This window comes from Aptenodytes forsteri, unplaced genomic scaffold (genome assembly GCF_000699145.1).
Source record: "Aptenodytes forsteri isolate BGI_AS27 unplaced genomic scaffold, ASM69914v1 Scaffold172, whole genome shotgun sequence".
In the NCBI taxonomy this organism is placed as follows: Eukaryota; Metazoa; Chordata; class Aves; order Sphenisciformes; family Spheniscidae; genus Aptenodytes; species Aptenodytes forsteri.
Window position 1 is genome coordinate 13866591 of NW_008795018.1, and position 12656 is coordinate 13879246.

The window sequence follows — 12656 nt, forward strand, 5'->3', positions numbered from 1 at the left end:
TGGCTGCTGTCCCTAACAAAACACTCTTTCGTGCTGCTCTTGACTCTTCACTAGCTGCCATAATAGCTTTAATATGCTTTTTTGGCCAAAAAAAAGAAAAGACAGTGATTATAAATTCAGTTTTTCTAGTTTCAAGCAAACAAGTTTTTTGGCTTATCTCACCCTCGCACAAATTTCTAATAATTTCTCTAGTCAGAAAGAAAAGCCCCAGGGAGGTAGAAGGGAAGAGAGATTCCTCATGTTCTCCCTTCTCTCCCCACAGTTGCAGTTTCTGTTAATTAAACATTAGGGCTGATGCATCAAATTAACTCTCTAGGATGAGGACAAAGATACTGTCTCTTTCTTCACTTGAAATAAAGGTAGATTTCACTCATTGCAGTGGAGTGTACTCATGTGCTGCTACGCCCAGCCGGTGATGCCTAATGCCAAGACAAAGCCCTAACTAAAGGCCAAAAGGCAAGGCACTGGAGACTGTACGACCCTGAAGAAAAAAACCTTGTATTTTAAAAGGGTGTGAAACCTACCTATGATCATCTTTTTGAGTCTTGTGTTTTCACAGAGTAACTGTGAAGAACATGAACTCCAAAGAGACTCTGGTGTGTAGCCATTTTTCTTTGGAAATCCTATACGCACCCTATCCAGCAAGAAACGACAATCATCCGGTCATCACAAAATCAAAAGATACAATTTGAATTATAATGTCCTTTTTAGTTCTGCATTTGGCTCAGATTTTTGTGTATTCAAGCAGAAACATGATTTTCTTGGGTTACAACAGTGCTTAGGGATGTCTTTCTTCCTACCTGAATTAGACTGTAATCTTTTCTGGGCAAGGGAGATGTCTTTTTTATGTGTTTCTGCAGTACCAATCACACTACCAGTGCTCAATAAATAATTCTAATTATATCAATGCAAATAACAGACTATCTTTAATTCCAAAAGCTTGAACTTATTTGATATTTTCCTGTATTTATAGCAGCAGCTGGAAGAGCCCCTTAACACTGATCCATTTTCTTTGCTTTTAAATAGAGAAGCCCAGAAGATTCTGAGTCTGCTGAAGTTCCTCCAGAGAGTAAGGCGATCAGCAAAAAAAGTTAGTATCAATAAAAAGACTAGACAAGTACCAGGAAAAGCCATCAGACCTAAGATGGAATTAAAAGTGTGAAGCTGGCTTAGCTCTGCGTTTGCTATGTGCTACATCACCACATCTGATGGTGCTTGGCTACATAATTTAATCTCTGCTTAAAGACCTTTTCAGCTGCCAACCCTGTAATTGTGAAGTTCATTAACCCTACACTGTCCATGCTTTACTATTTATTTACTCACTGTTACAAACCATTTTTCTAAAGCATTTGATTAAAGGGAAATATTCAAAATTTAATACAAACCAGATTTTTATAATTGTAAACTTTGCTTCGGCTTTTATTTCTGAAGGTAGTGAAACAATTGTTTTGTTGGCTCACTATACTAATATAGTTCTGCTTCCTTCCTCTCTTACACAGTAAAGCAATAGTCTCTTTAAACCAGTAATGATTTATTACATGTATGGAATTATGGGCTCACGATGGCTCTCAGTTTTAGCACAATCTGGTTTCTTCAGTGAGCTTCAAAGTAATTCCTATCTTCTCTGTTTTGTTGCTGCTTAGTCCAAAAACCGGGGAAATAGAGCATAAACCAAACTCTGCCTTTGACTGTGCTTGTGTGACCTTGGTGAATTTAGTAGAGTTGCAGCCATTCAACTGAGGGAATAACATTTTAATTGAAATCAATTTATTTACTATATTCAACTCCCCTTTATTTTGTGATCTCAGATTTCACGTCATCAGTTTGATTTCTTTAACAATGTCATTATCTTCTTCCAGGTTTTTAATATTCTTCTCTGTTCTTGTGGACTTCATTTCCATTTCTGAGGCGTTTGAAATCTGGATTTCCATTTCTTCAGTCTCACAGTACACAATCCAGTGCCAGTTTCAGTGTGACTATGTAGTCCATCTCTAGATGTTTCCATTCTGTTCAATCATCACTACCTTCTAAGCACAAACAAATTTCTAGTGATCTCAATGTTATTTGTTCCAAATAACTAAATTTGGTGTATAACTAAATTAGGGATAGTTTTCAGTAATGTTCTTTGGTTCCATTTTTTCCTCATACCTCAGTTTTACCTCTATATTAGAAATCACTAAGTGAAACCATAGTAGGGAAGGGGGAGTGTTTTGTTTTAGGGTTTTTTTGAGAATACATATTTTCAAAAGTTTGTATTGTCACAGTTCTTATGAATAGCTAAATGCATAAACATGCCTGGGTACCTTGATACTGAGCTAAACTTTTAGGTGTTTTTTTCCCAAAATGGAATGGAATCTGCAGCTCTAAGACAGAAGCCTGACATCTCCAGAAATGCCAGACTTCACTGTAAACACATGTCAAGTAGGACTGTGAGAGGAGTCAGTCACCTTAGATAGCCAGTGAGTAACTCAGAAAGCAAGAAGCTACTGGAAGAAAAAGATGTCTCACTGGCCCTCTCCTCATTTATCCACGCTTGTTCTATCAATATCTGAAAAGATCAAACAGTAGTATATTTGATATACTTGGTGAGACTTTACATTAGCTAGAAATATTTTTGCTGTATGAGTAATGACAACACTGGAAAAAAGATCTATTTATGGATAAATGTTTGCTTTAAACTCTTATTCAAAGCCTAAAAAGCGTAATCTATCATGGGAGTCCTGCATCCATTAGCTTTATGAAAATTATGGAATAGAATTTTCTATGAGTTCCGATTCCCTATTTAAGCAGAGAAAATTATCAAAAATAAATGTAGGGTTGTTTAAGAAGAAGAGGCTTTGTAGAAATAGTTAGGGTAATAAGTTGATAGTTAATAGTTACTGTTGCAGCAATATAATGCGGTGAGATAATTGCTAGTAACCAAGTTGCTTTAAAATAGGCTGAAAGTAAATTAAGATAAACATTCAGATTTGTTTACATATGTATCTTCTTAACTTTCAGTCAAGTAAGTTCACAAAGCTTACATTTGCAATTGCTCCATAATGTTAACCTGATCCCTATGTTATATTATAGACAACACACTGGAGTGAGTCCAGTAACTATGGTATATCTTCTTCAACGATCAGATACTTGGATAAAACAGAGTAATAAGATCTCAGGGCAGGCCATGATTTCATCCTTGCCAGTGCTTATTGCAAATCACAAACTTAATGCAATGCAGCAATCTATTATTTCTATGTAATTCATGCTCTGCACTATTGATTATAAACTGCCCATAGTGTTTAGAAAGAACTGTGCAAACTGGGGACATCCACGTCTGGCTCCGTAAGCTGGCAGGAAAATCTAACAAGCCTGCCAAGTTTTCTGAACCCGCAGAGCTCCCAGGCAACTAGGGAGGATTTTCTGAATACAGTCGTTGGGCTTTTATGTGCTGTGTGTTTTTTTTATAATAGTCTGAAGACTTCAGTTCTAGCCAGTTTCTGTAAGAAAAACATCTCCCCCATCACTATAAAATGGTCATCTCTGGAAAAACATTACTGAAGTGAAACCTTGTAATAACTATATTCAGACAGTTCTGTGCAGCTCCACGTTAGCTCCTTAGACTGTCATACTATGTCTGTGTTGGGCCAACAAAAGTCAGGAAAATGCATGATGTTTAGGCCCCAAATCATGACCCTGCTTCTTCAGGCATAAAAGCAACCTTTTGCAAAGTGTTCTGTTCATACTGTGTAGAGGGAAGCTGGATGAGTTTCCTGAGAAGTATTAGAAGGTCATGATTGTAAGATTGTGGATAAAATGGATGAAACAAAGTACAGGATAGGGGAGCCAATTACATGTTGCTAAGCCTAGTCATTGAGCCTATGTATGGAGCCTCATTGCTACTTGAAGACATAAAATCCCTCCGCATTAATCCATTCAGCATGCTACATGGCTGTCCAGGTTACAGGCTGGACGGAGAGACTGTCCCTAATCCTCTAGCTTGATTTCAGTACTTTTATCACTAGTAGCACCTTTCCTCTCATGTCAGATACCTGATCATGAACATCCAATGTACTGTTCCACACTAAAGCAAGGTCACAGAACAATATGGGAAAGAAAAACAGCCATCTGCATCCATGAGTGATGCTGCAGACAGGAGCACTATGAGCATAACGGCCATTAATTGATTGGAACAAAAGTTGGAAATGAGCGTGCTGTAACACTGTGCTAATAGTGATACTCTGAGGCTTGTTGCCTTTCATCTCTATCTTTCACTGTAATATAATCTCATAAAAAACAGCCCTGAAAATATTACTCAGTAGTAACATGCTTTACAGTATTAAAATGATCAGCTGCATGAGACTAAATATTCATCTTCATTATAGCTGTGCAATTCCATGAGTGACAGTGGAAAAACGCCCACCTTTTAAGAAAAAAAAACATCTAGAATGCAAGAAAACTTGTGTGAATTTCAGCAACCAAGGAAAGATTAGTGGAAAACTTTAGGACATATCATGAGACTGGAGTCAAACCAAACTCTAAGTTTTTGTCTAATAGTTGACCAAGTAAAAATAAAGAAGCTACTTCCTGGTATTTGCATCTCTGAATTATTTTACAACCTACTTTTTCGTTACAAGTGTATTGAAAGAAGCATAACAGCAAGAACAAAACAGATAAACACTGTTGTCCTCTGATTATGATGACTTTTCATAATGTTGTATGTGAAAAACCCCAAATAATTTGTAACATAGCAAAAATGACAATATCTGTTTGTGTTAAAACTTCTGGGCTTTTTTGTTTGTTTGTTTGTTTGTTTGTTTTTTCCTAGGTAAGAAAATTAGCTTGTTAGCAATAATGGTTCTGGTGGGTGACAGTCTTCACAATTTTGCTGATGGCTTGGTAATAGGAGCAGCATTCTCGTCCTCAACAGAAACAGGTGTGACAACGACTATTGCTATTTTATGCCATGAAATTCCTCATGAAATGGGTAAGAAATATGTATATGTATTTTTCCTGATTGGCTTTGTAATTCCAGGTTTCCCAGAGAATTCTTTCCTGTATGACATTAGTGGAAATTCTTCTTGCTTATAGCATCATGAACTATAACATTAATGTGTGAGATGGATATATAATGAGGCTGTTTTCTTCTCTTTTCCCTTCACAAAAAGGAGGGGAGGCATCTGCCCTCATTATTGGATGCCATCCCATCTCACCTTCTCCAAATGTAAATGCCATCAGGTCAAGAGTGACCCGTTATTCTCATGTGTGCAGACACAAAAAATAGTGAGCAAGAGCCATGTGGGCATAATGGGCATGCCTGACACAAGGGGCTATCCAAGAGTTTTAATATGCAGCAGAGCCATTTAACAATGTATTCCTCATGCTACCCTCATTCCTGCTGCTAGTCAAGAATAACAAGATAATAAAAGAAGATATATGACCCATTTTACTAGCAGGCAGGACAGGAAGATTGTTCTATTGAACATTGCCCTCAATTATCTCCTTGTGGTAAATCTTTCAGTACAGCTGAAGTTGTTCCTGACAGTGTGTTGATAAACATATATAAGCTGGCAAGTTTGAGATGAGAACAGCAGATTCTCATTTCTATTCTTAAATGACTGAAGATTTCAACTGCTGTCTATGTAGAGAACTTCCCCCAACAAAAAGGTGGGATAGGGAATTGCTGTAAAACTGGTAACTCTTGTCTGCATAGCAAAGAAATTACCAAAATACTGAACAGTTAACTCCAAAGACAGACCTTCTTAATTCTGGGGCAGTAGTTCCCCAGTGTCAAAGTGGCATTTCTACACTCACAGAGAAGAATTTTTAAAATCTTTTACTGTGGACCTGTTATGAAATAATTTATTTTAGAAGAAAAATCTGTGATGGGATTCTGATGTACAATTTACCAAAGTTAATTATGTCTGAAATCAGTGGAATTGAACTGAAACTGGAATCAGACTGGCATATGTTCTTCTGACTTGCAGCACCTGTAAAACACTCAAGGACCATGCTGCAAATACACGCACATGATTTGAACTGGCAAGTTCCCAGTCGAGAAAGATTTAGAAACTCTGGGAAAGCATGTGACTTCACTTTTGCATGTATCCAAGTTGGAAATGTCACAGAACATCGAGAACTAACAGAAAGCCGCTCCTCTATACTGTATGCTATCTTTAGGAACAGCTAAACAAATACAAGTCAATATGAGTTTTTTGGTTTTGTTTTTTTCACACAGGATGAGTTTATAACTAATTCTACAGAAATCTAAGGGCAGTCCTCCATCATTCTCTATCTTTGTGCATATCTTAATTATTTTCCTTCATGTTTTATTACCAAGAGCCTTACAAATACATTTACCAGCTAAATAATAAATTTTCTGTCTTTTTCTCTATGCAGGAGATTTTGCTGTGCTGCTAAGTACAGGGCTCCCCACGAAGATTGCAATTTTGATGAATTTCATAAGTGCGTTAACAGCATTCTTAGGACTTTATATTGGCCTTTCTGTATCAACTGACCCATGCATTCAAAACTGGATTTTTACTGTTACAGCTGGAATGTTCTTGTATTTATCTTTAGCAGAAATGGTGAGAACTTCAGTCTATTGTTATATTTCCCTTTTAACATAGCCACATGACAGATGAGTGCCAGACAAATGCAGGTGGATGAACTTGGAGGAAAAAGAGTTCATAGGCTTCTTGGGAGGAGCATGTTGTCTGCCCTGTGTGTGTACAGTGCTTAGAACAATAGTCTGGTTTTGTTTCGTGTCACTGCCATGCTAGGTGTAATTAGTAATAAAAAGGTCAAATAAAGACCATTAAGAGGGTAATATATGAGAAGGCATGAAGAACTTTTAAAGGGGGAAAGATAAACAATATATTTTTCAGGCCTGATAGAGTTAATACAACATAAAGAAACATTTGAACCTGCAGGGTTTTTTAAAATCTTGAAGAAGTTGTTTACTTTTTTTCTTTTTACTGCCCTTTTCTTTATATAGTTTTCATCCATTGTTTTAACATGAATTTGCTGTTTCTGAACTAAAATGCAAGATGCTTATCCTGTGCTCTTCCTGGCCAGCCTTTCTATCTCAGGGAGGTTTGGATGAGCCCTTAAGCAATTAAAAACCCATCAGATTGCCTCAACTTCTTCATATTTGCCCAACATTTTTCATACTCCCAGTTCAACAGCAATGATCTGACTATAAAAAAATAAAGTGTGAAGATATACAGTAGGAGGAAGGTCTAAGGACTGTGGAAGAATGTGGTGAAATCATAACTCATGCAAATGCCTCAGGCCACATCATTTATTGAAGAGATGGCTAACTGTTACACTTGTAACACTGCAGAACTTAATTACCTTGCCAGCTTTGTCACACGGCTCTTTAACCAACGCATGTTAATGTAAAGTTGCTTGCAAGCTTCTGAACAAAGACGGAATATTTTGAGTGATTAGATCAAGAGGGAAAAAAAAAGAGGTCTGCCTCTTCATAAATTATTACTGTGTTTTTCCCAAGCCTGGCTGCCTCTGTTGTGTTCACTACCACCCCCCACCTCATGCCTGAGATATCATTTACCAGGTTCAAGCATAATGCTTTAAACCTGATATGCCATGCCAGTATTATAACCTATTTAAAAATCTACTTGTAATAATTGACCTTAGACCTTGGGTGTATTTTAGTCTATTTTTGCTACTGTAACAAAAGCAAAGTGAACATAAAGTGCTCCTAAGAGCTGATGAGAGAACTGCCTTAGGATTGTGGATGTGTCAACAGTCCTGACTGAGGTGGTAAATAACAGACAAGAACACTGTGTACCAAGTTGCATCTTGTTCTGACACAAAGAAATTTGGAAGTGAGGCTGCCTACCTACTCAATAGGCATGGTTTTATTAATGTGGCTAAGAATGATTTAGGCATATTTTTCCTGTAGTGTAGGATCAGCATCCATCAGGGATTCACAAGCTCCTAGAACAACACCTGTTTTTCCCTGAGTCTTCAAAGCAATGTGCCAGCTGTAAATCCCAAGAGATGACACCGTTCCAGGCAGAGACAGGGACATGTTTTCCCCTGTTCTCAGCTTGTCACCATAATCTTGTTCTTGAGGTGAAGAGGAGAAAGAAGGGACAGAGAGGGGAGGATCTTATTTCTCTCACCTCCCTTTTACGAATAGGATTCCAATTAGCCTTTCTCTGCATTTTGTCAAAAGAACTGCCGTTGGGTTGCTCACCTGTGTTTGTCAGAAGTGCAAGTGTTGAATATCACAGGGATTATTTTATTTAAAAAAATGCAGGAATCTATAGATCTGAAAAGTTTCATATGTTTGCATAGTACATCTCAAAAGAAGATCAGCCATGCTTTACGTATTTTTTAACTTTCTGCACAGAAATAACTTCTATTCTCTGCTGCATTCTCATCTACAAATAGCAATCATCAGTGTTCCTGCCAATGGTGTACAAATACTTAATGGTGTACAAAGCTTAACTGTAACTTTCAGTATTCGTTTTATGGGCTTTCACATATTCATGTGCTTGTCAGAGCAGGAGTTCAGAGAGCAGCAGTTAAATAAAACTGAACAGCCTCGCTGGTGTCCGCATTGAGGAACATTGAGGGGTATGAAGTGGAGGTTCATTGACAGGACAGCACTGTGAGACGGCCACCTCAGTCAAGGTTGCACGAAACTACTTCTGTGGTTAATTAAAGTTTTTTCATTTCTACAAATGGCATTCTAGCTCCATTAACAAGCAGGGTAGACTAATCATTTTAGAAATCTAAGGAAAAGGACGAAAGATAAAATTATTTATATCCTTCATCATTTTTCACCAAGGAATTCTGCAAAACTTCATCTTCCCGGTAGTTGGGGAAAGTGAAGGGAGGAGTACTTTGTCTTGCAAATGTGTATGCACAGGTGTAATATTGCAACGTAAATTGTTTGTTGCTTCAAGATATGCATGTGAGTAAACACCTGTAATATTGTGGGTTTAGTTGTTGTTTAACCAAAATTAAATCCCCTGAAAAACAGCTTTTTATGAGCAGTACAGTGAGATTTTTTGTACTTGATATCTGTTTAGAGGTCATGAGTACAATCATAACTTTGCACTATTTCCAAAGATCTTTTAATTAATAACATACCTTTTCTTTAACATACCTTTAATCTGAATTGAAACTTGAGACACCAATATATGGAATAGAACAGACCAACTCACTCCTAATGAATTGTTTCTTTGACAAAACATGTCCCCTTTTCCTCTTGGGAAACAAACTTTAAAATCCTGTATCAGCCTCTTAAATGAGTATCTATGAAGTAATCATTATGGATAAGTATTTATGAAATCACATGCATTGTATTAAACCCCAAGGACTGGGACATCATTTCTGATTGTACAGATCCTATTGGTTTATATAGTTCCCGACCAGAAAGACTTACTGTCTAATTTGAAAGGAGGGAGATAGAAGCAAGAAAGACAATAGGGATAAGACAAGAAATAGGAGCTAGCCAACCACTCCTTGAGGCAACTAACTGACGTTTCCTCTGACTAACCTTAAAAATCTTTCTGATTTTGGAGATAAAGGAGTATTTTTAAAGTGATTTATCAGACTGTAGCAGTGCAGCAGTCGTGCCATATATGTCCCGGGTTGGTAGAAGTCTTGTTTAGCCAGCACATGGCTGAGAGCCCCTCATGCCTTCTTTCAGCATGCTGCTTCCTAATTCTTTATATCTTTTGTGTGCTCATGATGAAAACATGAGCTGGAGTGGGAATAGAGTAGTCCCTTGATTAACAGTAACTCTTTTACCTCCAACAGACTTCAAGCATTAGTAAGTGTGATGGCATCCAACAGCTTGGGTGCGGTGCTATCTTCCCTTAATTTGTGAAGTGCTTTGCATCTGCCAGTTGAATAGGCTTACGCTTCCCAAACAACAAGCATTTCTCTGCTGTACCACACACATTTGTGTATAGGCGAGTTCAGAGAGAGTTGGGGAACAATGGCTGATACTGTGTCAGCAATCAGCTTTTATTTTCAAAGAGAAGCAGGGATGTCACACTAGGTAAGGCTATAGAAATGGTCTGTGCGCTTGATAACATGCACATAGGCTAGGTGGAGGGAGCAGAGATGTGCATGGGACATAGGAAGGGTACTACCTGCTGAGAATTCCTTTTTAAAACTTTCTTAGGAACCTACTGTCCGTGTGTGTAACTCATAAATTGGCACTGACAGCTATAAGAGCAAATACTAGCTTTTGCAGTGGGAGGGGAAAAAGTTTCCTATTTAGAGAACTTGTTCACTCATGCGCTGGGGAAGAAGACAAAATAGACTGATTATAAGGATAAATTAGAAAGAACAAAGGTCTAGACTGGAACCTTGGATTCAGGCCTAGGTCTTAATTAACAGTTTTTACTTATATACAAAACAAAACCCACGTGCTCCGAACACTTACAAGCTGTCAGTTCAGATTTTGATTTACATCAGAACTTTGAGGTGTTTACATTGGCTTTAGATTAAATGTTTCTGATGATCCTTAAATACAAATTAAATGTAACTACATGGGTTTCTAAGACACAAATTTGTACCATAATTTAAACCACTGTCTAGTTGTTGCAAAGATCAAGGACCTTTGGGTTTGCCTGTTATTTTTATGCAAAACTTTAAAGTGGAGGCAGATTTTTCACTATAGTTTTCTTTTGGGCCCATGCCAACTTCCAGAGAAAGAAGAGTGCAGGAGAAGCAGACCCAGAGACCCCCCTCTGACAGAGGGAAGGACGAGCATAGCAAATAGATGTAAACATACCCTGTTAGCTTCCTTGGTCAGCACCACTCCACTGTCTCCCAGTGGCTGATGCAGTTACAGCTCCTGTGAGGAGGCTCTAAAGAGCAGAGGAAACGAGTAGCTTCATTCAAGCACAGGCTGTGAGTGGAGCAGGAAGGCAACGTGATGGGAGAGTGCCAGGACCACTCGCTCTTGTTTTGAAGTTCACAACAAATAGACAAAAAAACCCCAACCAAAACCAAAGGTCAGTACCAGGCCATTGCTCTGTATTTATTTCCAAAGTTGACGTGAAATGATCAGCAGTCATTAGTGTCTCCCCTGGTGTCTATAATACATAACGCATAAATACTGAGAGAGTCTGAGCCTGAGGCATCATTTTCACAGGCTCTGTTGAGACATACATTTTATTTAAAACTGTGATAAAAGAGACCATATAGGGTGGAAGGTCAATCTAAGTAGCTTTTAACTTGATTTAAAACTCACAGAGAAAAATATTAAACATAATTTTTTCAAGCATGTTTAAAAAATCCTGTTTTCTATTTGTATGTTTACTAAAGCCCAAGTAAATAGGAGTGTTGCCAGTAATTTCAGTAAGAGCAGAATTGACCCTATATATAGTACTGAAACAAAAAATCTCAAACTAGTTTATTCCCGCAAAAGGGAATCACTAATTTTACTAAATAAGCATTTCCTTACAGACAGCTGTATAAAATTACTAAAAACTATCGAGAAGTTAACAGATATTGGAATCTCATTTATAATTCTTGTCGGTGCTAGTAAAAGAACCAAAATGGGTAGAGTTTGATTAATTTAAATATTTCACTGTCAAGATCAGTGTTGTTACGATGTACAGAACATGCTGCAGATTAATAGCTATATTCAGAAACTCAGCATTTTGAAAGTTTTTTTAAATGAAGTTTGCCTTGTTTTCCCATAAGACTTTTTTTCCCAGAAATGAATATATCTGGCTCTCATTCTGGTGTCTTATTCTTTTTTTACCTTCCTGAAATGACTCACATTCAGACACGGCGACCCTGGTTGATGTTTCTCCTACAGAACCTTGGATTACTATTAGGCTGGCTTTGCCTCTTACTTTTGGCTATATATGAACAGAAAATTAAAATATAAGTTTTCTGTTGGAAATCTTGAAGTACCACTTATGACAGTGGTTTTGGCTATATGAACAGAAAATTAAAATATAAGTTTTCTGTTGGAAATCTTGAAGTACCACTTATGACAGTGGATAGCATTATTCACAATTTTGTCATGTCTGCTATAGTGTTATATAAATTAAGTTGCTGGGATTTTTATATCTGAACAGTAGATAACTATTTCCCTTTATTAACTTATTGTTCAGACTTTGTAATTTTTTTTGTAAACATGAATGTTTAGAATTATGTTTTATTTGTTACTGAGTTTACCAGATCCCATGCTCAGACTCACAGGAGCTTTTGATTAGTTTTTATTGAGGCTGTTCTAGTTGAATGCTCTAAGTGATCTCTCTCAGTCTGATTGAAGAAAAGAATAAAACACTTTTATATGCAATAATTAAAGTGGACTAACCATAGTTGAATAATTTGAAGCAGAAAAGTTTGTTGCCTCTTAGTACAAAGAATAAATGTATTTCTATAAAACTAAAAAGTATAGCAAAACTAAACTGTTAAATGGCATACAGCAATCTGATTGTAGTATCTGCATTATCTACTTTGTCAACATAAAGACCCTCGGTAGACATATCTTAATGGTCCACTGTGGCAGGTAAAAAATGACAGGTGTAAATGTTGAAGTTTATGATCTAGAAATCTGAGACTGTCCTTTTCTAACTGTAATATAGTTTCTCATACATGTGGTGGAATCTGTGACAGTCAAGCATTGGACTATAGTAACTGTCAGAGTAACCGCTTTCTGCTTTATG

The 12656-nt window shown here is 37.2% G+C and overlaps 1 protein-coding gene across 1 annotated transcript in view; it reads left to right on the forward strand.

Moving 5' to 3' along the window:
* SLC39A12 (solute carrier family 39 member 12) overlaps window positions 1-11869 on the forward strand; it is a 34779-nt gene extending 22910 nt beyond the window's left edge. The window contains exons 10-13 of the mRNA XM_019471103.1: window positions 1027-1090; window positions 4808-4966; window positions 6379-6566; window positions 11741-11869. Coding sequence (XP_019326648.1) covers window positions 1027-1090; window positions 4808-4966; window positions 6379-6566; window positions 11741-11869 — 540 coding nt within the window. The remainder of the gene's footprint in view (window positions 1-1026; window positions 1091-4807; window positions 4967-6378; window positions 6567-11740) is intronic.
* Window positions 11870-12656: the final 787 nt, after the last annotated feature.